Here is a 25,363-nt window from a genome sequence, read left to right on the forward strand (position 1 = left end):
CGCTTCTTTCTTGCTTCCTACTCACCATTTGGTTCATAGCCAGCTATTGCTTTTTAGGGTCCTGTGCGGGATATAAACATGTACATGTAAAACATCTCAATTTTCCAGTATATACTAGTTGATTCATTTGCAATATTAGTCACAAATCAAAACAGTAAAATGAACGTGTTTGAACTCACCACCCAAATTAGGAGCTGGGAGACCCTGTGCCATTGTGCCCTCCCTCATTGCAGCTTGCTGCTGGACCCTCATAGGACATCTCCTGCCTGAAGTTTGGGTTTGTCACGTAACTGTGTACCCCTAAACAATATATTTAGATGAGGGGGGTATGATAGAAAGGGAATCCTATTGCCGATAGTCTTTAATAACTTGGTTTTTTTCACTTATATTGCTAACATTTATCCTTGTGTGTATAGAATTTGTTTTCACTGCTATAATTCATAGCATGAATATACCAGAATTTTAAATCTATTTCCTAATTGTTAAATGTTTAGGTTTTTTCTTTTCTTTTTTCTTTTGCCGTTATGAACCATATAGCCCTGAACGTTCTTGAGTGTGGCTTGCTACCTATGTGTAAGAATATCTATAGAATATAAATCTAAGAGTGGAAAGTACTGTCAGAGGAGAATGTTTGACTTAAATTGTTTTCTAAAGAGATTATATTAATTTGTTAGCCTTCCCATTGATCCACATCTTTATCAACATTTGGTATTAGAATTTTTAGGTTCTTAGTTTTTGCTGATTTAGTAGGTGTAAAATTGACATGATTATGCTAGTAAAGTTAAGCTTCTTATCATAGGTTTATAGGATTTTCTCTTGTGAAATTCTTGTTTCTATCTATTGCCCATTTTTCTTTTTCTTTTCCTTTTTTAAAATTGAAATATAGTTGGCATACAGTATTGGTTTCAGGTGTACAACATAGTGGTTTGACATTTATATACTTTAGGAAATGGTCTCCACAATAAGTTTAGTAACCATCTGTCATCATACAAAATTATTACAATACTGTTGACTATATTCCCTACATTACATCCCTGTGACTTACTTATTGTATAACTGGGAGTTTGTACCTCTTAATCTCCCTCACCTATTTCACTAATCCCCCCAGCCACCTCCCTTCTGGCCGCCACCAGGTTTTTTCTCTGTACTTATGAGTCTTTCTCTTTTGTTTCTACATTTGTTTTTTGTTTTTTAGAGCCACATATAAGTGAAATCATATGGTATTTGTCTTTCTCTGACTTATTTTGCTTAGCGTAATAACATCTAGATCCTTCCATGTTGTTGCAAATGGCAAGATTTCATTCTTTTTTTGACTGAGTAATAGTCGATCATATGTGTATATATATATATATATATATATGTATGTCTATATAATTTTGTATCCTGTAACCTTACTGAATTCACTTGTTAGTTTTAATAGTTTTTTGGTGGGATCTTTAAGGTTTTTAATATATAGTATCATGTCATCTGCAAATAGTGACAATTTTAATTCTTCCGTTCCAGTTTGAATACCTTTTGTTTCTTTTTCTTGTCTGATTGCTTAGGCTTGGACTTCTAATACTATGTTGAATAAAAGTGGTGAGAGTAGGCATCCTTGTCTTCTTCCCAATCTTAGACGAAAAGCTTTCAACTTTTCACCATTGAGTATGACATTAGGTGTGGTTTTGTCATATATGACCTTTATTATGTTGAGGCATATTCCCAGTATACCCACTTTGTTAAAATATTTTGTCATAAATGGAAATTGGATTTTGTCAAATGTTTTTTCTGCATCTATTAAGATGATTGTAGGATTTTTATCTTTTTTCTTGTTAATGTGGTGTATCATGTTGATTGATCTGCAGATACTGAACCACCCTTGCATCTTTGGGATAAATCTCACCTGCTCATGGTGTATGATCCTTTCAATGTATTGTTGAATTCAGTTTGCTGGTATTTTGTTGAGGATTTTTGCATCTGTGTTTGTCAGGGATATTGGCCTGTGGTTGTTTTTGTAGTGTCTTTGTCTGGATTTGGTATCAGGGTAATGCTGGCCTTGTAGAATGAATTTGGGAGTGATTCTTGCTTTTCAATTTTTTGGAATAGTTTGAAGAAGATAGGTATTGACTCTTCTTGGTAGAATTCACCTGTGAAGCCATCTGGTCCTGGTGTTTTGTTTGTTGGGAGTGTTCTGATTACTGATGCAGTTTCACTACCAGTAATCAGTCTGTACAGATTTCTATTTCTTCCTGATTCAGTCACTTGGAACACTGTATGTTTCTAGGAATTTATTCCTTTCTTCTAGATTGTCCAATTTGTTGGTGTATAATTTTTTATAGTAATCTCTTATGGTCCTTTGTATTTCTGTGGTGTCAGTTGTAACTCCTGTTTCATTTCTGAGTTTATTTATCTGTACCCTCTCTTTTTTTTTTTTCCTTGATGAATCTGGCTAAAGGTTTATAAGTTAGAACCAGCTCTTAGTTTCATTGATCTTGTTAATTTTTTATCTCTGTTTCCACTCTGATCTTTATTATTTCTTTCCTTCTACTAACTTTGGGCTTTGTTCTTCTTATTCTGTTTCCTTTAGGTGTAATGTTAGATTGTTTATTTAAGATTTTTCTTGTTTGTTGAGGTAAACGTGAATTACTATAATCTTCCCTCTTGGAACTGCTTTTGCTGTGTCCCATAGATTTTGGCTCATTGTGTTTCTGTTTTCATTTGTCTTGAGGTTTTTTTTTTTTTCATTTCCTCTTTGATTCCTTTATTGATCCATTGGTGGTTAAGTAGGCTGTTTAGCCTCCACATGTTTGTGTTTTTCCATTTTTTTTCTTGTAATTCATTTTTCATTTCATGATGTTGTGGTCAGAAAAGATGCTTGATATGATTTCAGTCTTCTTAAATTTACTGAGGTTGCTTGTGGCCTTTCACATGATCTATCCTGGAGAATGTTCCATGTGCACTTGAAAAGAATGCGTATTGTGCTGTTTTTGGATGAAGTGTTCTCCATATGTCTATTAAGTCAGTCTGATCTAATGTGTCATTTAAGGCCAGTGTTTCCTTACTGATTTTCTGTCTGGATGATCTGTCCATTGATGTGACTGGGGGTGTTAAAGTCCTCTGATGTTATTATGTTACTGCCTGTTTATCTCCCTTTATGTGTTAATATTTGCTTTATGTATTTAGGTACTCCTAGGTTGGGTATATATATATTTACAAGTGTTATATCTTCCTGTTGGATTGAGTCACTTTATCATTTTGTAATGCCCTTCTTTGCCTCTTGTTACAGTCTTTGTTTTAAAGTTTATCTTATCTGATATAAGTATTTCTACCTTAGCTTTCTTTTATTTCCATTTGCATGAAATACCTTTTTCTTGCTCCTTCACTTCTGTCTGTGAGTGTCTTTAGATCTGGAGTGAGTCTCTTGTAGGCAGCATATATATGGATCTTGCTTTTTCATTCATTCAGCCACTTTATGTTTTTTGATTGGAGCATTTGGTCCATTTACATTTAAAATAATTATTCATAGGTATGTACTTATTGCCATTTTGTTAATTGTTTTCTGATTGTTTTTGTAATGCTTCTCTGTTTCTTTCCTCTTCTCTTGCTCTCTTACCTTGTGATTTTTGTGACTATCTTTAGTGTTACGTTTCAATTTCTTTCTTTTTGTTTATGTATTATAGGGTTTTTTGTTTGTGATTGTCATGAGATTCATCTATAACAACCTATATGTATATGTGATTATTTTAAGGTGATAGTTGCTTAAGTTCAAGTGCATTCTAAAAGCCCTACATTTTATTCCCTCCCCATACCACATTTTATGTTACTGATGTCATATTTCACATCTTTTATTTTGTGTATCCCTTAACTACTTATTATAGGTATAGGTGATTTTACTACTTCTGTCTTTCAACCTTTCTACTAGCTTTATAAGTGGTTGATCCACTGCCTTTTCTATGTTTGCCTTTACCACTGGGATTTTTTTTCTTTCACAGTTTAAAAATGTCTAGTTGTGACCTTTTCTCTTCTGTTTGGGGAAGTCCCTGTAACATTTCTGTAAGGCTGGTTTAGTGGTGCTGAACTTGCTTAGCTTTTGCTTGTCTGTAAAACTCCTTATCTCTCCTTCAAATCTGAATGTTAGCCTTGCCAAGTAGAGTATTCTCGGTTGTAGGTTTTCTCCTTTCATCACTTTGAATATATGGTGCTGCTCCCTTCTGGCCTGCAGAATTTCTGCTGAAAAGTCACCTGATGGTCTTCTGGGAATTCCTTTGTATGTAACCAATGGTTTTTCTCTTGCTGCTTTTAAGATTTTCTATTTATCTTTAACTTTTGACATTTTAATTACAGTGTGTACCTCTTTGCGTTCATCTTTTTTGGGGCTTTCTATGCTTCCTGGACCTGGATGTCTGTTTCCTTCCCCAGGTTGAAGAATTTTTCTGCTATTATTTTTTCAAATAAGTTCTCTGCCCTTTCTCTCTCCCTTCTCTTTCTGGAACCCCTCTAATTTGAATGTTAGTATGCTTGCAGTTGTTCCAGAGGTCCCTGAAACTATTCTCATTTTTATTAATTCTTTTTTATTTTTTCTGTTCAGCTTGGGTGATTTCTACTACTCTGTCTTCCAGATCGCTGATCTGTTCCTCTGTCATCTAATCTACTGTTGATTCCTTCTAGTGTGTTTTTTCATTTATTGTATTCTCTAGTTCTGATTGGTTCTTCTGTATATTTTCTAACTCTTTGTTGAACTTCTCACTGCTCATCCGTTCTCCTCCTGAATCCTGTGGGCATCTTTATGATCATTACCTGGGAGTCTTTTATCAGGTGGATTGCTCATATCCATTTAGTCCTTTCTCTGAGGTTTTTCATTTGGAATATATTCCTCTGTCTCTTCATTTTGCTAATCTTTATTTCTTTGTTTTAGGTAGGTTGGTTACGTCTCCCAGCCTTGGAGAAGTGGCCTTATGTGAGAGGTGTGCTGTGGGGCTCAGCAGCACACTCCCCTCTGGCCACCAGAGCCAGATGCTTCAGGGATGCTCCCTGCGTGGGCTGCGTGCGCCCTTCTTTTGTGGTGGGGCCTGCTGCTGTGTGGAACTGGGCCCCAGCCCAGCTGCTTGTGAGGCCCAGCCACGTGAAGTGGCTGTGGGCACGCTGGTGGGAGGGACGGAGCACCTGGTGCTACTAGGCTAGAGGGAGGATTCCAAAATTGTACCCACCAGCCCTGGTGTCAGCACCGTGGAACACAATCACAGAAATGGCTGCAGCCAGTGTCCCAGTCCCCAGGGTGAGCCGCAGCTGCCCCTGCCTTTCCAGGAGGCTCTCTAAGATCAACAAGTGGGTTGACCCAGGCTCCTTTGAAACCACTGCCTCTGTGCTGGATTTCAGAGTGTGTGAGAGTCTGTGCACAACCTTTAAGAGCAAAATCTCTGTTTCCTACAACCTTCCAGCTCTCTGAACTTAAGCTCTACTGGTTTAAAAAAAAATTAATTCTGGGCTTCCCTGGTGGCGCAGCGGTTGGGAGTCCGCCTGCCGACGCAGGGGACGCGGGTTCGTGCCCCGGTCCGGGAGGATCCCACACGCCGCGGAGCGGCTGGGCCCGTGAGCCGTGGCCGCTGGGCCTGCGCGTCCGGAGCCCGTGCTCCGCGACGGGAGAGGCCACGGCGGTGAGAGGCCCGCGTACCGCAAAAAAAAAAAAAAAAAAAAAAAATTAATTTCTGAAAAGCTGGTTTGATTCTTTCAACATCTTCCTAGTTATTTTGAGAAACTCTTGTTTGCTCACTTTTGTGAGCAAAAGACTCCATCTTTTATATTTTTAAACACATTTGCAGTTATTTCGACCACTTAGTCTTCTTGTGTAAATGACTTTGTTGTTTGATTTTTCTGCAGACTTTCACTCATGGTATTTTGTTTTCTTATCTGTTTAATTGAAAGAGAGCATATTTGGTTAATCTTAATCTTTGGAAAATCTCAGGCCTCTCTTTAGGATGCTTTGTTTCTGAGAGGATTGCTTTTGCCAGGATCTTGGGGGTGCTCCTGAATTAGGGCCACACTGCCCCGCTTCAAGGGTCCCTGGCTTCTTTCAGGAGTCTAAGGGTAACTCTCTTGTCTCTTGAGGTGACTCACTCTCCCAGTTCTGGTTTCATCTCATGTGTATTGTCTTTACCTTTTGGAAGTTTCTCCTACTTTCAGGTGCCATGGCAACCATATTCTTGGTGAGAGCTAGTTGTTCTAAAATGCAAGGGCCACAAAGAGTTATCCAGTCCACTATATTCTTAGTCTTATTTTTTTTCTAGAACTTTTGTCTTTTGTTTTTTAATTCATCTGGAACTAATTTTTGCACATGGAAAGTCATAGGGATGCAATTTTGCCCCAAACTAATTATTCTAATTCCATTTAAAACTAGCAGATCACAGTTATTAAGCACTTACAGTATGCCAGCCCCAACTTAGGTCTCTGAATCCTCACAAGAGTATTATGAGGTGTGGATTATTGTTAATCACATTTTACACATGAGGAAACTGGCACTGGAAGGTCAGGTGCCTGTCCAGGGCCTCGCTGAGCTGGGGAACATGCTGGCGGTGTCCTACTGCTCTTCACTGTGTGCCAGTGTCCCTTCGGTCTGTTTCTGAAATTGACTATGTTCAATTGGCTATTTTTGTTCCTCTACCTGTAATGACCTTTGTTTATGTAGCTCTGTGGCGTGTTTTGATGTCATGATCCTTCCACACAGGTCTTAGTGGGACCTCCAGTTTCCCCTCTGTCTAGGGGGCCCCCCACACCACCGAGGTCAGCGCGCAGCCCAGGTGGGCATTGCCAGGCCCTAATGTTAACATCTGAGGGACCTGGGGCATGAGCGTACCAGAGACCCCACATTGCTGTCAGTGTATGCAAAATGATAGATCAGCCCACAAACTGTTCACTGTGAAAGGCACTGCCCTCCTACCCTGACGAATCTTTATGATGACTTTGAAGCCAGGGTGGGATGCGTGGGTTGGGCTTCCTTAGAGTTCTTTGCTGTAATGTGGTGGCATGGGAAGGGACAGCTGCCAGGTCCATCCTGTGTTGGGAGGCCTGCTGTTGAAGCTTGGTCTCCCTCTGCCTTCTTATCGTTGGAGCAGGGCTGCTCCTTGGCCTGTCCTTGGGTCGGTGGGTGCTGTAATATGGGAGGACTGATGAGGGGAAGAGGCCGGTGCAGGTCTGGAGAGTGGGCTCCTGGCCCTCTGGCCGGGAGCTCTGGGTTCCGCATGCCCAGAAGGTGATCCAGAAGTGGGGTGTAGGCTCTAGGGGCACGTCGCCCTGGCCCTGGCCTCCTCCTTCATCAAGGCCCCTGGCCTGGGCCTCCTGGCGGTGGATCTGTACTGTAGTGCAGAGTGTCCTTCACGGCTCCTTCCCGCTCTGTTCTGGTTTCCCCCCCTTTCCTTCTCTCTTTCTCATCCCTTCCTATGCACTTCTCTCCGTCCGACTATCCTTGCTTCGTAGGTTCTGACCCAGGATGGCTCTTGGGCGCCCGTGAGTCTTTTGGGGCTGAGCTGAGCTCAGCCTTGTGAAGAATTAGTTGGCTAAGCTGCCTTTGTTCTTGCCTTGCAGACGCTGATCCGTTCACTTCATTTTCCGGTGGACGATGGTCCCGCTGGCCCACCAGCTCCCGATGGAGGACAGCGGCTCCATGGCCTCAGAAGAGGACCGCCGGGGCCAGGGCGAGAGCCTCTCCCTGGCAGCGCCGCCAGAGAGCCCTGCCGCGCAGACCGCCTCCGAGCCCAGCAAGTCCTGGTCCTTGGCCCACAGACAGCCGGGCAGAAGGAACGGGCTGTCGAAGCTCTGCCAGAGCAGGATGGCGCTGTCCGGTAAGCAGCCCTTCTTATCGCCAGCGGCATCCGCCTTGCGTGTGAAGGTGGGGGCCACGCTTGGCTCCACTCAGGGGCTCTGCTCCTGCAGAGAAAAGGCCTTCGTTTCAGGCGATGCCGGCAGGACCCTCTCCTGCCACGTTTGTTCTGCTGTGATTCTTGTGCAGGAAACTCCTTTTCAGGCGGCGGTTGGAATCGGCCTGTGGTCCAGGGTTGGGGTTTCTCGCTCCGGGGGGTGTGAGACGGCCGGGCTGGGCCGGGTGGGCTGCGCGAGCCAGACTCAGTTTTATTCACTGGGTTTGGCGCATGCTGGCCGACCGCGCCCAGGCTCCTGCTTTCCTCCCGGATGCAGGCAGGTTAGACGGGCTTGCGGGCGGCAGTGCCCGGGGTTGGCCGAGAAGTGGGAGGTGCCACTGCCCCCCCTTCCTTATTTCTCTGCATCAGCTGGTGCCTGCGGGGCCCAGACCCAGCCAGGAGGAAGGCGCTGCTCTGCCTCGGTGGCTTATCGTCGGAGGGCGTACCTGGGCATCGGCAGGTGCTTGTTGGGGGTGGGAGGCCCGGACCGCGGGGAAGCCTGTTAGGACTACGGGGAGGTGGCTGGAGCTGGGGGAGAGGGCTGCAGGGGAAGCGGGGGGGTCTGGTCTCCGGGAGAGGGTAGGAGGATCTGGAGGGGCCAGCTGTGCTCAGGAGGTAGATGCTGTGGCGGTGGCCTCGCTGGTCTGTGAGGCGGGCAGGTGCCCCGGGAGTGAGGGCTCCAGCCGGGGGCGCTGGCGGGGAGGGGTGGGAGGAAGAGGCAGAGCTGGCGCCTCAGTGCTTGTCCTGAGGCCCGAGGGTGGTTGGATTGAGCTTGGCACTGGCTGCCTGGGAAGAGGAGGCCTGGGACAGACGACCCTGTGGTTTCTAGCCTCAAAGGATGGTCAGGGTGGGCCCGCTGACTGGGAGAGCCAGGCGTCCTCTCTGAGGGCCCAGAGCGGAGAGCAGGAAAGAGTCCTGTTCGCTTGTTTGCTTTCTGAGCTGCTGGAAGGATGGAGTTGACATTCACTGAGCTGGGAAAGGGGGGAGCCGGCAGCTGGAGCCCAGGGGCCGTCAGCACACGTCTATGTGAAGTGTATATAAAGCCACTGGGGATGGTTGGAGGTTCTGAGGCTGAGCCTGGGGTCCTGCAGTGTTGAGAGGTGAGAAGGTGGAGGGCAGAGGGTGCCCTGCTGAGGGCAGGCAGTTTGGGAGGAGGGGAGCGGCCCTCCCGGCCCAGCACTGCTGAGGCGTGGGGAGAGGGGGGCGAGGCCTGGGAGTTGACCGCTGGGACTTGGGAGCCGCTGGCGATGTTGCCGAGAAGTGACTTTCTGGAGCTGCGGTGGGGAGTGAGCCTGTGGGTGAAGGAGGAGGGAGACCCAGCGCGGGTGGTGAGACAGCAGGGAGCTCTGGGGTCTGGGAGACTCCACAGGGACGGGTGAGGGGTAGCAGCCGGAGGGACTGTGGGTCTTGGACCGATGGACACGGGAGCATGCCCCTGGGAGGGGCGGGTGGGAAGGGACTTCCGAGGGTTGTTTGCACAGTGTTGAGGTCTTTTGTGCTTCTGGGTGGTGGTTGTCTAGGTGGCCCCTGGGGAACGTTCAGATGCACGGCCCTGCAGGTCAATTTCATCCTTGGACCCTTTTGCAGGAGCTAGAGGTGGGGACTGTGTGTTTTGTGTGTTTCAGCCACGCAAGGTTTAAAGTGTCCCTTCCTTTGCTTTCCAGAAGACAGATGGAGCTCCTACTGTCTGTCGTCATTGGCTGCCCAAAATATTTGCACAAGCAAATCGCACTGGCTGGCTGCGCCTGTGCAGGCGGACCTGGCAGGGTCCCTGGGCAGCACGTCCTGTTGCTCCCTGCTGCGGGGCTTGTCCTCAGGGTGGTCCACACCTCCACTCCCGGCCCCTGTGTGCAACCCCAGCAAGGCCGTGTTCACCGTGGACGCCAAGACCACAGAGGTATGTGCTTCGGTTTGCGACCCAGCCGTGAGCTTGGGGTCTGTGCCTTCAACCTATAACCTCAAACAGAGGCACTTGAGTGTTTCGGGTGCAGTGAGAAAAGGGGCTGGTTCTACCTACATAGTAGCAAAAGAGAGAGGACTTTGGAAACCTACCTCCGTGTTAATCAGTCGAAACATTGAATCCTCTCGTCAAGGCCGAGATTCAAGGGAAGGGAAGCAGCACGTTACCCATTCATGCTTTTGCGCAAGCACTGGCTCAACTAGAATGGGCCTGGATATTCCGTGTTTGAATTAAATGCATTTGCATCATGCACGTTTGTGTGCAAGGAACTGAGACTGTCAGGCGGCCAGGCCGTGGGGCGTGCATCCCCGTCTCTCCCGCCCGGTCTTCACGACGTGGTGTGTGCATCTCGGCGGGTGAAGGGTGGGCGGTTTCAGTCTCAGTGCCGTTGCTGCACTGGCCGGTGGTCATTCTTGTTTCCATGCGGTTGAGACGCCGGATGACCCGGGGCGGTTCTGCTGGGAGCTCGATGGCCGCGGGACGTGGCGGGAAGGACAGGTCACTGGTCTGTCCCCGCACCACCTCCTCGCTGCCTTCCCCTTGGCTGTCCGGGAGCCAGAGGAGCTGCTGGTGACGCGGGTGCCCTCCTCTCTGCGAGCTCAGATCCTGGTGGCCAGCGACAGAGCCTGCCGGCTCCTGGGGTACAGCAGCCACGACCTGATTGGCCAGAAGCTCACACAGTTCTTCCTGAAGCCGGATTCCGACGTGGCGCGGGCCCTCAGTGAGGAGCATGTGGAGGCCGACGGCCACGCTGCTGTCGTGTTCGGCACGGTGGTGAGTGTGGGCCTCTCGACTGCCGGTGGTCACTGCCGGCGCCGTCCTGCCCTCAACCTTGGCATGGGGAGCACCTGGGGCGGCGGGGGGAGGCCGTGTGGGAACAGAGACGGTACTGCTGCTGGCCTGGTGCGTCCCCGGTACTCCTGCGTCGGGAGGAGCCTTGACCGCCTTGCCAGCCTGCAGGGCCCACACCAGGTTCCCGAGGAGTTGCACGGTTCTGTTGTCTCCCATCCACATCTCCACGCCCTGCTTGTTTGGTGGTCTTGGAGGGGCTGGCATGGCTGCAGGGTTTCCCTGGAGCTTTGAGCCTTCCTGTGTGTGTCCAAGCTGGACGTTGATGGGCTGACCTGCATGTTAGATGCTGAGCCCTGAGCCTCAGGCACCAAAACAAGTTAGATAGGACCAACTACATCCAGAAAATTACCCGTCCACGACACGACTACCTAGAAGAAAATTCAGACGTTCAGCATGTATTGGTGTCTGTTCTTTAAGAAATTACAGACACCGCTCTTTCCCCTGCTTTGTTACCATGAGGCTGAGGATGGAAAAAACCTACTCTTCGATAGATCATTCATTCACTCAGAGACTGTAAGGTTAGGTGTCAGAAGCCTTGTTTGTACTTTAGTTTATTTCCAAAACGCGAGGCAGGTGAGCAGCGGCCAGGAACGCCCACGTGCCAGGTTCTGGCCGGGTCTGAGCCCCTCTGTCCCCAGGTGGACATCGTGAGCCGCAGTGGGGAGCAGGTCCCGGTGTCCGTGTGGATGCAGAGGGTGAAGCAGGAGCACAGCCTCTGCTGCGTGGTCGTGCTGGAGCCCGTGGAGAGGGTCTCGGCCTGGGTGGCTTTCCAGAGCAACGTGAGTCTGTTTCTCAGCTGCGTGTCGCCTCCCCACCGGGGCCTTCGGGCAGAAAGAGGACATGGGGTTCTGGGGGGTTGGCCCCCGGTAGCCCCCTGACAACCTGTGTGCACTTGGGCAGGGAACCCAGTCTCCCTGTGGCCCCGTTCCCTCACCTGTAAAATTGGGATATAATCCTGACACTCACAGGATTGTTTCAACACTTCAATAAAGCGATAACACGTACATCTGTCGAGTGGTGGCTGCGGTGCAGACGGCCCTCGGAGGCGAGCGTGGGTGTGGTTGCGGTATGGGCTTCTGCGGGTGCCTGGAGAGATGCGTGTTTCGGTCCGCCCGGCAGAAGGAGGAAGACGGCGTTCTTTGTGCCGCTGCGCTTTGTGGGGGTCGGGTTGTGGGGGAGAGGTAGCACCGATAGCCTTGCCTTCAGCTTGAAGACACAGAAGTTCGGTGAGGTTGAAAGCACTTTGATTACAGGGTTTAACATGCTGGCTTTCCCTCCAAGGGAACCGTGGCGTCCTGTGACGGTCTCTTCGCCCACCTGCACGGATTCACGTCTGGGGAGGAGGTGGTCGGGCAGTGCATCACAGACCTCATCCCTTCTCTGCAGCTCCCTCCGCCCGGCGAGCACATCCCCAAGGTAGGACCCCCGCCCACCTGCGCTGCCTGGCCGTGGCTGGGGCCCCGTGGCCGCTGGAGTCTCTGTCTGATGAGCATCAAGTTCTTAGACCCAAACCCCTGGCCTGCAGATGGAGGCCGGGCTTCCCGAGAGTAGGAGTGGCCCGTGCATGGACACGATGGGACGGGTTCCACTTAGAGGTGTCTGGGCTCTGCAGTCTTGACGCAGGCTCAGAGCCTCCGTGGCTCCCTGACTGACTGCTCCTGCCGCTCGGCCCTCTCCCTGGAGCTGCTGCTGGGGTCTCTTTATTGAGAGGTCTGGGGGCTGAGAGGAGCAGGGGGAATCGGCAGGTGGTAGGTCTCCCCCCAAGGCAGGACTGCAGGTCAGACGGCGGCGGGTCAGTCGGCAGCTTTGGGGGCAGTGGAGCTTTGAGGCTGAAGGTTCTCTTTTCGTCTGGGTCCTCCCAGTTCCAGGTGCTCCGTTTACCAACTAGCACGCAGCCCTCACACAAGCAATCACGTTGCTGGGAATTCACCTGATGTCACATCCCAGCGACCGGCAGGGTCAGCCGGATGGTCGATTTGGGGCTGAAGTCGGCTCTGCTGCTGCAAGAAATAGCAGATTCTTTCGGGACACCTGTAGGCACTCCCTGGCTCTCCCACTGGCCTTAGGCTAAGAGCTGAGCCCTCTGAGGTGGTGCTTTGCTATTTTTAGGCTTTCCAGCTCAATTGGAAACCTCTCCCCCGTACCTTATTCTCTTTACGTCCTTTATTCTGTTCTAAAGCAGTGGGACCGCTTGGACCCCAAAGCTCTGGAGCATCAGTTGGTGCGACCACTTTCGGGGACTATTTGGCAGCCTCTTATGCTTAACTGAACGTAAGCAAACGTCTGCCCACCCCAGGCACGTGGCCACAAGAGGTGTGTGCCAGGACGGCAAGCGCCCTCCCAGCAGCCCCACGCTGGAGCCGCCTGACACCCCCAGCAGCAAGTGGAGACAGACACCCTGCCCCCTCTTTCCTCAGGGCTCCCTGGGGCCTGGGGTCTGGCCTGCACCCTTACCACGGGGAGCCTGGGGTCTTGAGTTCTGCCCCTGGTCAGGGCGCTGTGCTGATGCAGTGGGAGCTCCCCGCCGTTCAGGCCTCGGGCCTCTGCAGGTCTTGTGTCTTGCGGGTGGACCCTGAGAAGGGGGCAGGCGGTATGGAGTGAGGGGTAGACATGAGGCCTGGGCCAGCTTGCCGTCTTGGGACCAGGAAGGGAGCTGACTCGGAAAGCCTCTGGTTAGAGGCTGCACCGTCAAGATTGGCTTGGGAGACCGGATACGCCCGAGTATTTGAGCAGAGAAACGTGATGCGAGGACTTGGTTGCGTGGGTGACAGAGGAGCTAAGGAGGCGGAGGGCGGGGGGGTGGGCACGCCGCCCAGAGGTCAGCAACTACGGGAAGCCACTGCCCCCCAGGCTGGAGGACAGAGGGCGGGGCTGAGGGCCTGAGGCCGCCTACAGAGGTGGGCGCTGGGGGGCACCAGTGGTCCAGGGTGGACAGCAGGGAGGAACTTGCTGGTGTTGCTCCCGCAGGGCTGGCGCCTTGCTTGATGGACCCTGTGTGCTCTGCGCTCGGGACCCCCGGCCTGGCCGCAGCTCCCGGTCAGGGCTCTGCGTTCCCTGGGGCAGAGAGGGGTGGTGCGGGGAGATAGTGGAAGGAAGAGCAGTGTGGAGAGTTAGGTGTTTGGGGGGCACCCGCCAATGGGCGTGGGTGGACGTACATCTAAAGCTGCAAAGGCTCAAGGCTCGGGCCATAGGAGGTGCTGTGGTCAGCTCGGTGGTGTGTCTTTCTTTCAGAATCTCAGGATTCAGAGGTCTGTTGGAAGAGCCAAGGATGGCACCACCTTCCCTCTGAGCTTAAAGCTGAACTCTGAACCCGGCAGTGAGGAGGCAGCAGACGGCGAGGCGGCGCCTGACTGGGGCTACTCGGCCTCCATCTGGGTGTTTTCCAGTATCAGTGGGCTCATCACCCTCCTGCCGGATGGGACCATCTACGGCATCAACCACAGCTTTGCTCTGATGCTGTTTGGTTATGGAAAAGATGAGCTCCTGGGCAAGGTGTTTCTCCCCCGCCCCGCCTTGGGGAAGCCGGTCTTGGCCTGTCCTAGGCCCGTGCTTCTGCATCCTCGAGCCCAGCTCGCCAGCTCTCCCCGCGGGAACTCGGGCCCAGAGAGGGAGGCCTCTGCTCACGGCCCTGTTCCCCCGCCTGCGCCCATTTATCTGGACCCCACAGGGAATACTTGATGACCCCGCCTGGGCTACCCCCAAAGCCTTTGGGTGCCATGTGCCCCCCCAGGAGAGGGAAGGGGCTCTCTCACCCCAAAGCCTGTCCCAAGCAAGATCGGGTCTGAGTTATTGGATGAGGGTGTGTGTCACAGCTGTGCGGATTCGCTCCACACCCACGGGCCGGGGCTTGTCCACACCTCCTCTGACCATCCTGGGGTCCGTTGTGAGTCAGGGTGGGAGGAAGGTGTTTCTAGAACCTTCTTCCTTGGATTGGGCTGGGCGCAGAGGGCAGGCGAGCATCTCAGGCTTCCTCGGAGTGGCTTTCCTTGGGTGGTCTCAGCAGTCCTCCAGGGCTTCTGAGGAGGGGGCACGGGCCCCCACTCGACTGGGGGTGGTGGTTCATGCAGGAAGGAGAGGCTGCTGCGTGATGTGTCGCTCTTGACACCTGAATGACACCCCCGCCCCTGGCCACAGGCCCTGCACCTGGCTGGACTGGCTCCTAGACGTGGGTGCAGGCCCGGCGTTCCCCACAGCCTTCCACTGAGCACCTTGTTCCCCACAGGCAGCCGTCCCCTCTTGTCATTCTTTCTGGAGCCAACCCTGCACCCCGTCCAGCCAGCCAGAGCTTTAACTTCTTTTGAGGCTCCCAAAACAGGTCCCTTTCTGTTCATTAATAGAAATACTAAGAAGCAAGTAAAATAAATTTTAGTTAAATTAAGTCAAACTTAGTTCAATTGAAGTTAACGAAAACGCAGTTAGAATAACTCTTGGACAAGGGCTCCCCACAGGAACATTGGGGGCTCCAGGTCCTTCCAGGGAGTGTGTGGACGCAGTCTCGTCAGGGTGTGCTAAGAGAAAGGGAAGCAAGTTTTGATTTCCATGTTGAGCGTCCAGGGCTTCGGGTCTGCCAGAAGGAGTTTGACCAGGGTCTTTCCTAACCTTGTCCAGAGACTTGCTGGCGTTGTCTTCATTCTCTGCCCAGACGGGACGGAGGGATGGTTCAGTGGGTCAGTGAGGATTCTCGCCAGGTTCTGAAATGTCCTTTTGTTTTCTAGAACATCACTTTCCTGATTCCTGGTTTCTACCACTACATGGACCTTGCCTGTGACAGTTCCTTTCTGCTGCCAGACGTGGCCAACTGCCTGGACGCTGGCAGCCACAGTGGGCCTGGGGAGACCACTAGGGATGCCCAGCACACAGCCGAGGGTGAGAGCTCGCTGCCTCCTCCCAGGTGCACCTGCGGCCACCCAGTCCCCGCTCCTGGCCTCCATGGGTGATGGGATGGCCGTCATGGGGACCCTGTTTGTGTGGGTTTGATGTTTTTCTCTGTCTCTTGTGGGCCTTCCGTGTTCCCAGGGGATGGGACACTTGTGTGCGGGTCTCACAGATGTGTTAGCGCGAGAGGTCCCCCGGTGAGTCACTGCATGCCTGCGTCCGCGACACCGGCCACTAGTTGGCGGTCTTGTGTGAGTGATGTAGCTTTACGTAAGTGGCTGAAGACCGGATTGATGCAGCACATCAGGTGAATCCCTGAGTAGACAGTCCTGGCGGGATTTGTTTATTTCTAGTCCTTTCAACATTTAATATGATTCCAACGAGTGGCCCGAGCCCCCCCGCGTGATGTTGCAGGCGCTGTGTGTGAGAGGGCGGTGCGCGGCTCCCGCTCTGGCTTTGGAGCTCCGGGGCGCCCGCCTTCCCCAAGCAGGTTCAAGGAGGAGCTGCCCCGGCCCTGCCTCGGGGGCCGTCCCCGCTCCGCACCCGTGGGGTGTTGTCACGTGCGGGCGCGTCCGTGGGAGGACGTGGTGTTTGAGTAGACGTGTGAGTGGGTTTCATGTGGCCACCGAGGGGGACGTGGCTGCGTGGCATCCAACTGGGACGTGGACCTTTATTGTCAGACAGTGTCCACGTTTTAAAAGATGCTTTGTTAGGCTACTGACTCTCTTCAACCACTTTTCTTTTATCTATTTATTTATTTATTTTTGACTGTGTTGGGTCTTCGTTGCTGCGCGCGGGCTTTCTCTAGTTGCGGCGGGCGGGGGCTACTATTCGTTGTGGTGCGCGGGCTTCTCATTGCGGTGGCTTTTCTTGTTGTGGAGCACGGGCTCTAGGCGTGCGGGCTTCAGTAGTTGTGGCTCACGGGCTCTAGAGTGCAGGCTCAGGAGTTGTGGCACATGGGCTTAGTGGCTTCACGGCATGTGGGATCTTCCGGGGCCAGAGATCGAACCTGCACTGGCAGGCAGATTCTTAACCCCCGTGCCGCCAGGGAAGTCTGTGGCCACTTTTCTTAACATGGGGTTTCCTTCATTGTACCCGGGTTTTTGTGTCTGCAAAGACTCCTTTTTTTCAAGTTTTTTTCTGTATCACTGATGCATTCCCTTTCCTCTTTTTCCAGATTTCCAAATTCTTCCTGTTGTGTGTGTGTGTGTGTGTGTGTGTGTGTGTGTGTGTGTGTGTGTAGTTCATCTTCTTTGTAGAAAATGGGGGGTAGGGTCATAGAAACTCTGTCCCCGTCATTGTCTCCAGGATGCACTCGTGGGCGTGTTTCTGGGTGCGTGGGGATGCGTGCTCTTGTTTGTGGTGCCAGCCCGCCTGCGCCGGTCAGCCAGGGGCCGGGAGTAAACTTTCTAAGAGCCTCCCCCATGCAGGCTGCTGTGTGGCAAGGACAGTCTCGCTCCTCTGACCCCAGTAACCTGTGATGTCCCGGGCCCTGGTGTAGGCAGAGGCAGGCGGAGGCAGGTGGCACACGAGCCGTAGGAGGTGACCAGCGCTCAAAGGAAGGGCACAGCAGGGGAGGGTGTGCTGTCTTGGGGTCTGTGAGCCGGAATGAGGCAGGGGTGGCCTTCTGGGAAAGTGAGCAGCGCCGGGCGTGGTGAGGTGGCCAGAGGGCCAGGCCCCAAGGCCCTGGGGAGGGAAGCAGGGCCCGGCTGCCAGGCCTTTGGTTTTTACCCGGCGTCAGAGCGGAGCCCTCGGGGGCTGTCGGCAGATGAGGGGCAGGTTCGACTCCGGGGTCGGTAGGTGCGGGGCCCAGGGCAGAGCAGGGAGAGCCCAGGGAGGCTATGGGCCTGGACCTGGTGCCCGTGGGGCAGTGAGGGGCGGTCAGATCCGAGACCTGCTGTGGACGTGGGGCTGGCGGTGTGTCTGAGGTCAGGTTAGGCTCCCTTGCCCCCTGCTCACGAGTCACACAGGCCGAGGAGGTGGATTTCAGCAGGATGAGCCGGTGAATGGAAAACACTCTTTTTTTTTTTTTGCTGTTGCTGCCAGATCTAAGGGTGAACACCGAGACCCCAAAGCCAGTGGAGAGCCAGGCTGCCTCGCCCAGGGTCCAGGTTCCTGTGGACGCCGGGGGCCACCTCGCCTTCTCCCTCCCGGCGCTGCCCACTCTGGGGTAAGTCCTCTGGGGGAGGGGTGGGTGCGCGAGGGGCAGCGGGGAGGCACCCTGGGGAAGTGTTCAGTCCTTGGGAATGATGGAGGTGACACCTGCTGCTGCCCCTCGCGATGGCAGTGCTTCTGTGTCACCCAGCCAGGTCCCCGCGGGCTCCGTGAGACAGGCCCCAGTTTACGGATAAGAAGGCGTTCAGGGAGGTTCCGGGGAGCTGATTCCAGCGTAATTTTCTCATTCCGAAAATAATTTGAGTCTGTTTGCTATGCATTTTTAAGTAACAAAGTTATTCTATTTAGAGGAGACGAGGTACGCTGTGGAAAATTCAGGAAAGTAGAAATAGAACATCCACTTGCCCAGTTACCAGTCCTGTTGTGCGTAGCGTTTTGGTTTGTTTTCAGTAAGTTTCTCTTTTTAAAAAACAGTCTCTTTGAAGCGTAGCATAGTCACGCGCCAGCCTCTCTGGACCTTCTCCCCTCACCCTGGGAAGCCCTGCTCCCACGCCACTCGGCGTCCCTCACTGCCTTGGGGTCAGGACGCAGGTCGGAGATGCCTGTTCTTGAACTTCACCGAATGCACTCCCTTATCTCCGGCATCTTTTGTTCACCATTGTGTGAGATTTATTCACTCACACGTACACGCTGTTTTCTAGTCTTCTTGAAATTATGCTTTAAATATATACTACGTGAATGTGTATGTTTTTCTAAGTACAGAAGAATAATGGTGAAGAGTAAAAGTCCCCGTGACTCTGTCCCAGGTCCCCCAGAGAGAACCTCTGCCGTCAGTGACCTTGCAGGACCCCTTTCCCCATGTGCTTAGATGGAAGTGTGTGTTACACAGGCACAGGCAGGCTGCCATGCACACGTTGTCCTAAATGTGTGCACGTGCCTGGACACGCGGTGTGTGTGTCTCGGAGACCTTTCTCTGCAGCGCTGCCTCAGAACCGCCACCTCACAGGTGGCACCATGGTTTGTGAACACGGCTCCTGTCACCTGCTTCAACTTCCTGGCCTTTTCCTATTTAACTTTTGGTGGCTGGAGCAGCGTGACTGCGGGCTCTCCTTGCTGTGTGTGTACACACACACACACACGCGCGCGCACACACACACACACGGTGAGGAGGGAGGGTTCTGTGCTGCCTGGGGGCATGTGGTGGGGCCTGGGCCCAGGGGCATCTGCTGGTGTGGGCGCCAGGTGCCCGGCCCGCGTCAGGGCAGGTGTGTCTTAGCGGTGGCTCACGTGCTGAGCGAACCTCAGTGCGGTGCGTGGGCTTGATTTTCTGGGACGCGGGTGGGCAACGAGGAGCTTCAACTAGATGGGCCGTTCCTGCATTTCCTCTTTGCTGGACGTTTCTGGTCTCGCGGTTCTAAGTGTTTGATCTGCGTCCTTCACGGGCCAGTTACCGTCTTCCTCCTTCCTTCAGTCGTCGCCTCACCTGCTGACACCGCAGAGGCCGTGTGGCTCCCCAGAGACGGGCCCAGGGCTAGCCTCTTGGCCCGGGTAGATGTGGTAGATAGAGGTGGCATAGCAGTGACCGGTCATTCTTGCCTGGTCTCTGCAGGCCCTCGCCCCCTCAGCTGTCCCTGAGAACTCCACTCACAGCGGCCTCCTCTGTGGGGCCCATCCTTAAGTGACGTCTTTCCTCTCCCCGCCTCTTTATGAGCACCTGGTGTAACATTTACAGATCGCCGCACGCCTCCCCAGCCAGGCCGGGCACTGCCACTTTCTGTTGGCCTTGGTGCCTGCGGCCGACCTTGGGCTGACACGGGGCCGGTGCTCAGCACCGCCGGCCGGGTGGGTGCTGGCGGCGGGGCCGGCAGATGGGAGTCTGGACGCAGATTGCCAGGTGGGCCGTGGCGGCCTCTTCCTCAGTGGTCCGCCCGTGCTGAGTGCGCTGGGGGCTTTGTGCTCCAGCTCACAGGACCCTGGGGGCACGGCTCTTCCAGCCTCCTGCCCCTCGTGCCCTGCCCTCTCTGAGCTGTGAGATCCGATGGTGTTTGTAGCCGTTGTGGTTTACCGCGTGCAGTGTCCAATGCCTCTCCTTTCTTCCCACACCTCCACCTTGCGGGCAGGAAGAGGCTGGCTGCACGGCTGTCGGGGTCCCACTCACTGCAAAGTGAGATTGCTGACCACAGCCTTGAGCAGAGGGTCCTAGGCACTCAGTGGCATTCTTGGATAAATCATTGCTAAGTGTGGATTTATCTGGAGAATATGTGAGTTGGTTCTTCATTTTTAAATTTAGTTATAAAAGTCTTTTTTTTCTGTCATAAGTTTATGGCGTTAAATGCATGGTGCGGGTCTCTAATCAAGGGGGAGCCCCTGTGATCTCTTTTTTATTGACTCTTCTGTGGCTCCTCAGTGACTATGTCATCCGTATAACAATCCACAGGGTGGACAGCATCCCAGAAGGAAGCCCACCAGCCCATGGCCAACAGCCGTCACCCCAGGACCAGCAAAATATCCCAGAGGGAAGCCCGCCAGCCCAGGAACAGTCACTGCCCGAGGGCCAGCGAAACATGCCAGGGGGATGCCCGTCAGCCCCTGGCCGTCGGTCGTCGCCAGAGGACCAGCAGAGCACTGTCTTAGAGAAAGAGCGGCTGGCAACAGCAGAGAGCCTCAGGCAGGACCTTCTGGGAGGAAACAGGTCTGACCCAGTGGACACAAAACCATGTGCTTCCCATGGAGATTCTGAAACACCAGTGCCGAGTACAAATGGGACCAGTGGTGCTGGAAGGGGTGGCCTATATCAGGAGACACAGCTGGGACAGAGGAGCTCGAGTGGTACCAGCGATTCAAACCACGGGGCTGATGCCACCAAGGCCAGGCCGCACACTGCGGGTCAGCTGGCAGGGCAGGGCCTCCCGGTGCGTGGCCCTGGATTCGAGGGAGAGTGGAGCACTCAGCGGGGAAGCCCGGACTCGGCCCCCAGCCCCTTGGGGACGGTGCAGCCCTTGCTCTCAACGCTTTCTTTGGATGAGCCGTGGCTGGGGACGTGCTTGATTAAGGAGCAGCTGTCTGCACCAAGCTTTGCGGGGCCTTGGGGTGTCTCTTGCGCCGAGCTGGTCCCCACAGAGCAGCCCCCGCCCTCCACCCCTGCGTCACTGTGTGACCTGGGAGGCACAGACCCGCACGGCGGCTGCTCAGGCAGCTCCTTGGCCCGCTACACCCTTGCCACTGACCTGCCCGGTACCGTGGAGGCCCGGGAGGCTGGCGAGAATTCGTTTTCCTGGAACCTCAAGGAACTCGTTTTCAGCGAATGGACAGACCGAACTTCTTCGAACTGTTCCTGTGCTACGTCTGAGCTCGGGGGGACCCGCTCCCCTTCGCTGGGGGTCTCTGATGTGGACATGAGTGGTTTACGCAGGCAGAGGTCAGAAGTCCTGGACAGCCGGGAGCTGTTACAGCTGACCGGCGCCTACTTCAATCTGGGTGAAGGCCGGCGGTTCCGCGAGAGCTGTCTGGGGCTGGATGGAGCAGAACCATCGCAGACTGGCTTGGTGTCCTCCGAACACTATGGCCTGGGTGGCCGAGAGAGCCTGGACCGCGTCCCTCCTGTGTCGGGAGCCGGCCCCATGGATGCGTCCCTGTTAGAGGCACCCAGGCTGAGCCTCCAGGTCACCTCCACGCCTGTGAGAGCAGACGGCTCTGCGCCGCTTGGGGCCGCCAACCTGCAGCACGAGATCCAGGAGGGCGCCTATGCGGGGAGCTGTTACCACCGAGACGGCTCACAGCTGAGTACGTGCAGGTGGGGGGCGGGGAGGGCCCGGTCCCCCGTTGCCCTGCTGCCCTGAGAGCACGGTGCAGCGGGGTCAGGGGGGCTTCCTGATCCTGGCCTCTGATGGGGCCTCATCCCCGGAATCGTTTTGGCAGGAATGAGGTGTTATATTAAATAAAGAACCAAGGTTAGAGTTTACCTCTTCAAAGTGAGGATTACAGGTGTGTGTGCCGGGGAGGGGGCAGCCCGGGGGCCCAGGCCCTCTGTGTGGTGCAGCAGGGGCTGGGCTCCCGGGTGCCACACCAGGAGGCAGGTGTGGCTGAGGGGCTGGTGGTGGTTTTCCATGTGCTGTTGGGGTTCAGGCTGCTCTGGTCTCAGAATCTCCATTCTGGGGGTGTGGCCGTCAGACCCCTTCACTTGTCCCTTTTTCTTTTCCTAATTTCCTAACGGTGCCATATTTCAGCCAGTTGTTTCCTCATTGCTGATTTCGTAGTGTTGGTTACCAGGGTTTTTTCCCAAACTTAAAAGAGTTACATAAGTAATATGTGTTATTTGCAGAAATATTAGAAAATATAAACAAAAAGAAGAAAATAAAATCACCTGTAAACCTCCCTGATAGCTACCTTTGATTTGCTGTATTCCCAGGAGGCTGTGCCAACGCACACATGTGCCACGGCAGTGTGCACGGTGATGTGTACAGTTAGGTGGCACGTGTGTGTACGTGTGGCTCCCGAGCCAGACTCCTGTGGAGGGTGTTGGGGGCAGGTTTTCCAGCCTCGTCCGAATCGGTGGCTGGTGGCGGGTCTCTCCTGAGTCCCCTGGCCTCCGGCTGCCCCCGAAGACATGCTGGGCTGCTGACGCCGCGCCGGTGGGAGGTGATGCGGCCGCCAGCCTCAGCTTTGCCTTTCTCCGGGCTCGGTGCCCTCCGTCCCTGCCCCAGGCGCTGTCTGTTGGCTTTATCTTGTTCTGGGGGACTTGACACTGCTGTGGTGACAGCAGCGGGGGTGTTTGGTCTCCCCTTCCGTCCTCAGGTGTGCAGTTTGAAGTGAAGCGGGTGGAGCTCCAGGGCTCATCCACCCTGTTCTGCTGCTGGCTGGTGAAGGACCTCCTGCACGGCCACCTGGACTTGGCACAGCAGACCCGCCTGCTCCTGCCCGGCTCCACCCACTCCACCTGCGAACTGTCTGGAGCCAGCCTGGGGGAGGTTGGTGATTGAAGTCATCTCCTGCCTTCCGCCCGCCTCTCCCAATCAGCATCTCTCTCTCTCTCTCTCTCTCTCTCTCTCTCTCTCTCCCTCTCTCCCTCTCTCCCTCTCTCCCTCTCTCCCTCTCTCCCTCTCTCCCTCTCCCTCTCTCTCTCTCTCTCTCTCTCTCTCTCTGTCCTCTGGGATGGGAAGAGGGTCTGTGTAGGATCTGTCTTCTGACATTCTGTGTATCAAGCCACATGTGGGATTTCAAATCTGTGTGTCTCCGTGTGCACAGTGGGGTCCAGGTGTGTGCCAGTCTGGACAGACATGTCGAGGCCCCTGGCATACCCCGTGGAAAGCGGGTCTCGGGCTGGGACCCCGTGGGCCTGGGAAGAGCGGGGAGGAGCAGCACAGGGCGTGGGTGCCGCTGTCGCCGCTTGGCCTGCTGCTGCCCGGCTCCTTCAGTGCGTTGCGTGTGGTCCCCCGGACGTGCCTTTGCGTTCGCAGGTGCTCGCAAGCAAACCCTGGATTGAGGAGCCCCCCGAGGCTGTGAAGCTGGAGGGGCTGGCGGCCTGCGAGGGCGCGTACTCCCGCAAGTACAGCACGCTCAGCCCCATCGGCAGCGGGGCCTTCGGCTTCGTGTGGACGGCGGTGGACCAGGAAGCCAATAAGGAGGTACTGGGCTCCTGCAGGGCTGGGGTCTGCGTGCTGAGGGGCCGGCTGCCCGGCCGCACACCTCATCCTGTAACGTGCCTTAGAGCCACCGCCCCTCCCTCCCAAGTCCCGTTGTGATTAGATTTGTAGTTGCCTGGGCGTTTCGTGATTCGGGGGAGCTGGCGTGGTCGCCGTACTGCCTGTCCCGGCGAACCCCGCAGACTGCCCAGGTGTCCCCGGGCCCGGCCTGCCGATTCCTGGGAGGGCCAGTGTGGGACCCCTTCACCACGGCGGCTTCTAGTCACTTCTGGAATGTAGCAAAGCTCCGTGCTTGGGTTGGTACCTCAAGGATCTGTGTCAAAGTCTTGTTGGCTTTTAGTGATCTTTCAGTGGGTCCTTTGGATTTTCTTCCTCTGCCGGCAATGGCAGTCCTGCCTCTTTCTCTATTACTTACATCTCATCGCCGCTTTTCCTTCCTGCTGTCACCTTGGCTAGGAGCCGCAGAGCCATGTGGAGTAACAGGTATGCTTCCTGGCCTCGGGGTGGTCCTCTGTCAATTCCAATGGCTCCTTTTATTTTTTGATGGATACCTTTTGTTTGAGAATACTTCATTTTATTTTCAGTTCACTAAATTTTTTTTTTAAAGAATGAGCGTTGAGTTCTATTAAATGTCTTTTCAGCATCTATTGCGATGATTGTATCTATTTCCTTTATTAATATATAAATAACAACAGTCAACTTCCATTCGTAGACTCACTCCTCAATTGTGTTATAACATTCTTTTAATGTGTTGCTGAATTTGGCTTGCTAATATTTTTATTTGGGATTTTTTCACTTACATTCATACGTAAGTGTTTTTTCTTTTTTCTCTGTCAGTTTTGTGGGGCCTGCAGAGCTGGGGACACCGGTGGTCACCAGCACTTGTGATGTCACGTCTGCAGGGGTTTCTGTGGCGAGTCTCGTCCCCTTGGCTGTCCTTGTCTTCACTCTCTTCTCTTTGCTAGACTTGCAAAGAATTGCCTATTTTCTAATCAAATATTTGCTTTGTTTTCTTTAAATTTCTTTTCTTGTACTTTCTACAAGTTAATTTTGCTATTTTTCTAGCTTATTAGATTGAATGTGTGTTTTTTAAGCTGTTACTTAATAATCAAAGCTTGTGCAGTGTTGAGTTGTCTGAGTGCACCCGGCCACCTTCTAGAGGTTTAAACACGTGCTGCTCTGGGTGTCGTGTGTTTCTAAGCAGTCTTGTTCTTCAGTTTCTGTTGTCATCTTTAATTTATTTGGGGCAGATCTTCTCACTCTCGGTTTGGATCAGGAATCCGAAAGGCTCTGCGGGTTTCTTTAGACCTTTATACCTAAGGAAGAAGAAAGGAGCCCCAGAGTTCTTCTCTTGGTTTAAAACGAAGCCACATGCGTAATTTTGCCTTTCAGAAAACAGGGATGTCAATTTAAATGTTATTAGGCCAACACATTATTAAGTAAAAGTGGCCAATCAGAAGGTATACTTTGAAGGGTTTGGGTCCAGTTCTCAGGACAGAGTGCAGATCGATTTGCAGGGTGTTTCCATCTTAACAATATCAATTCTTCTGATCCACAAACATGGGATGTCTGTCCATTTATTCAGATCTTTAATTTCTTTCAACAATGTTTTTTAAATTTTATTTCATTTACTTTATTTTTAAAAAAGTTTTATTTTGTATTGGAGTATAGTTGATTAACAATGTTGTGTTCACTTCTCAACAATGTCTTATAGTTTTCAGTGTACAAGTCTTGTCCTGCTTTTGTTAAACCTCCAGTGTTTTTATATCCAGTTTCTTCTCTTTCCTGTGTTCATGTTTCATTTGCTGGAATATATTTGTTACTAATTTTTCTAGGAAGGATGTATGGCTGTTCCACTCGGAATCCTTACATGTATTAGGGTGTGTTTATTCCCTCATATTTTAGTGGAGATGTGCCTTTTTCCTCTCAGAACGTTTTAGACACACAATGGTGTCTATTGTCATCTACCATTACTTTGAAGTGAATTTTGCTGCCAGCAACTTGATTTTTATCCTTTCTGTTTTTGTTTT

The 25,363-nt window shown here is 52.7% G+C and overlaps 1 protein-coding gene across 5 annotated transcripts in view; it reads left to right on the forward strand.

Moving 5' to 3' along the window:
- Window positions 1–25,363, forward strand: part of PASK (PAS domain containing serine/threonine kinase) — a 43,513-nt gene that overhangs the window by 5,466 nt on the left and 12,684 nt on the right. For all 5 annotated transcript variants that reach the window (XM_032637138.1, XM_032637139.1, XM_032637140.1 and 2 more), the window contains exons 2-12: window positions 7,558–7,814; window positions 9,554–9,786; window positions 10,453–10,623; window positions 11,340–11,480; window positions 11,983–12,117; window positions 13,933–14,193; window positions 15,417–15,567; window positions 17,623–17,746; window positions 20,129–21,474; window positions 22,486–22,658; window positions 23,148–23,315. In XM_032637138.1, the coding sequence (XP_032493029.1) occupies window positions 7,592–7,814; window positions 9,554–9,786; window positions 10,453–10,623; window positions 11,340–11,480; window positions 11,983–12,117; window positions 13,933–14,193; window positions 15,417–15,567; window positions 17,623–17,746; window positions 20,129–21,474; window positions 22,486–22,658; window positions 23,148–23,315 (3,126 nt within the window). In that variant the 5' untranslated portion in view covers window positions 7,558–7,591. The remainder of the gene's footprint in view (window positions 1–7,557; window positions 7,815–9,553; window positions 9,787–10,452; window positions 10,624–11,339; window positions 11,481–11,982; window positions 12,118–13,932; window positions 14,194–15,416; window positions 15,568–17,622; window positions 17,747–20,128; window positions 21,475–22,485; window positions 22,659–23,147; window positions 23,316–25,363) is intronic.

Source organism: Phocoena sinus, chromosome 7, assembly GCF_008692025.1.
Source record: "Phocoena sinus isolate mPhoSin1 chromosome 7, mPhoSin1.pri, whole genome shotgun sequence".
Classification (NCBI taxonomy): domain Eukaryota; kingdom Metazoa; phylum Chordata; class Mammalia; order Artiodactyla; family Phocoenidae; genus Phocoena; species Phocoena sinus.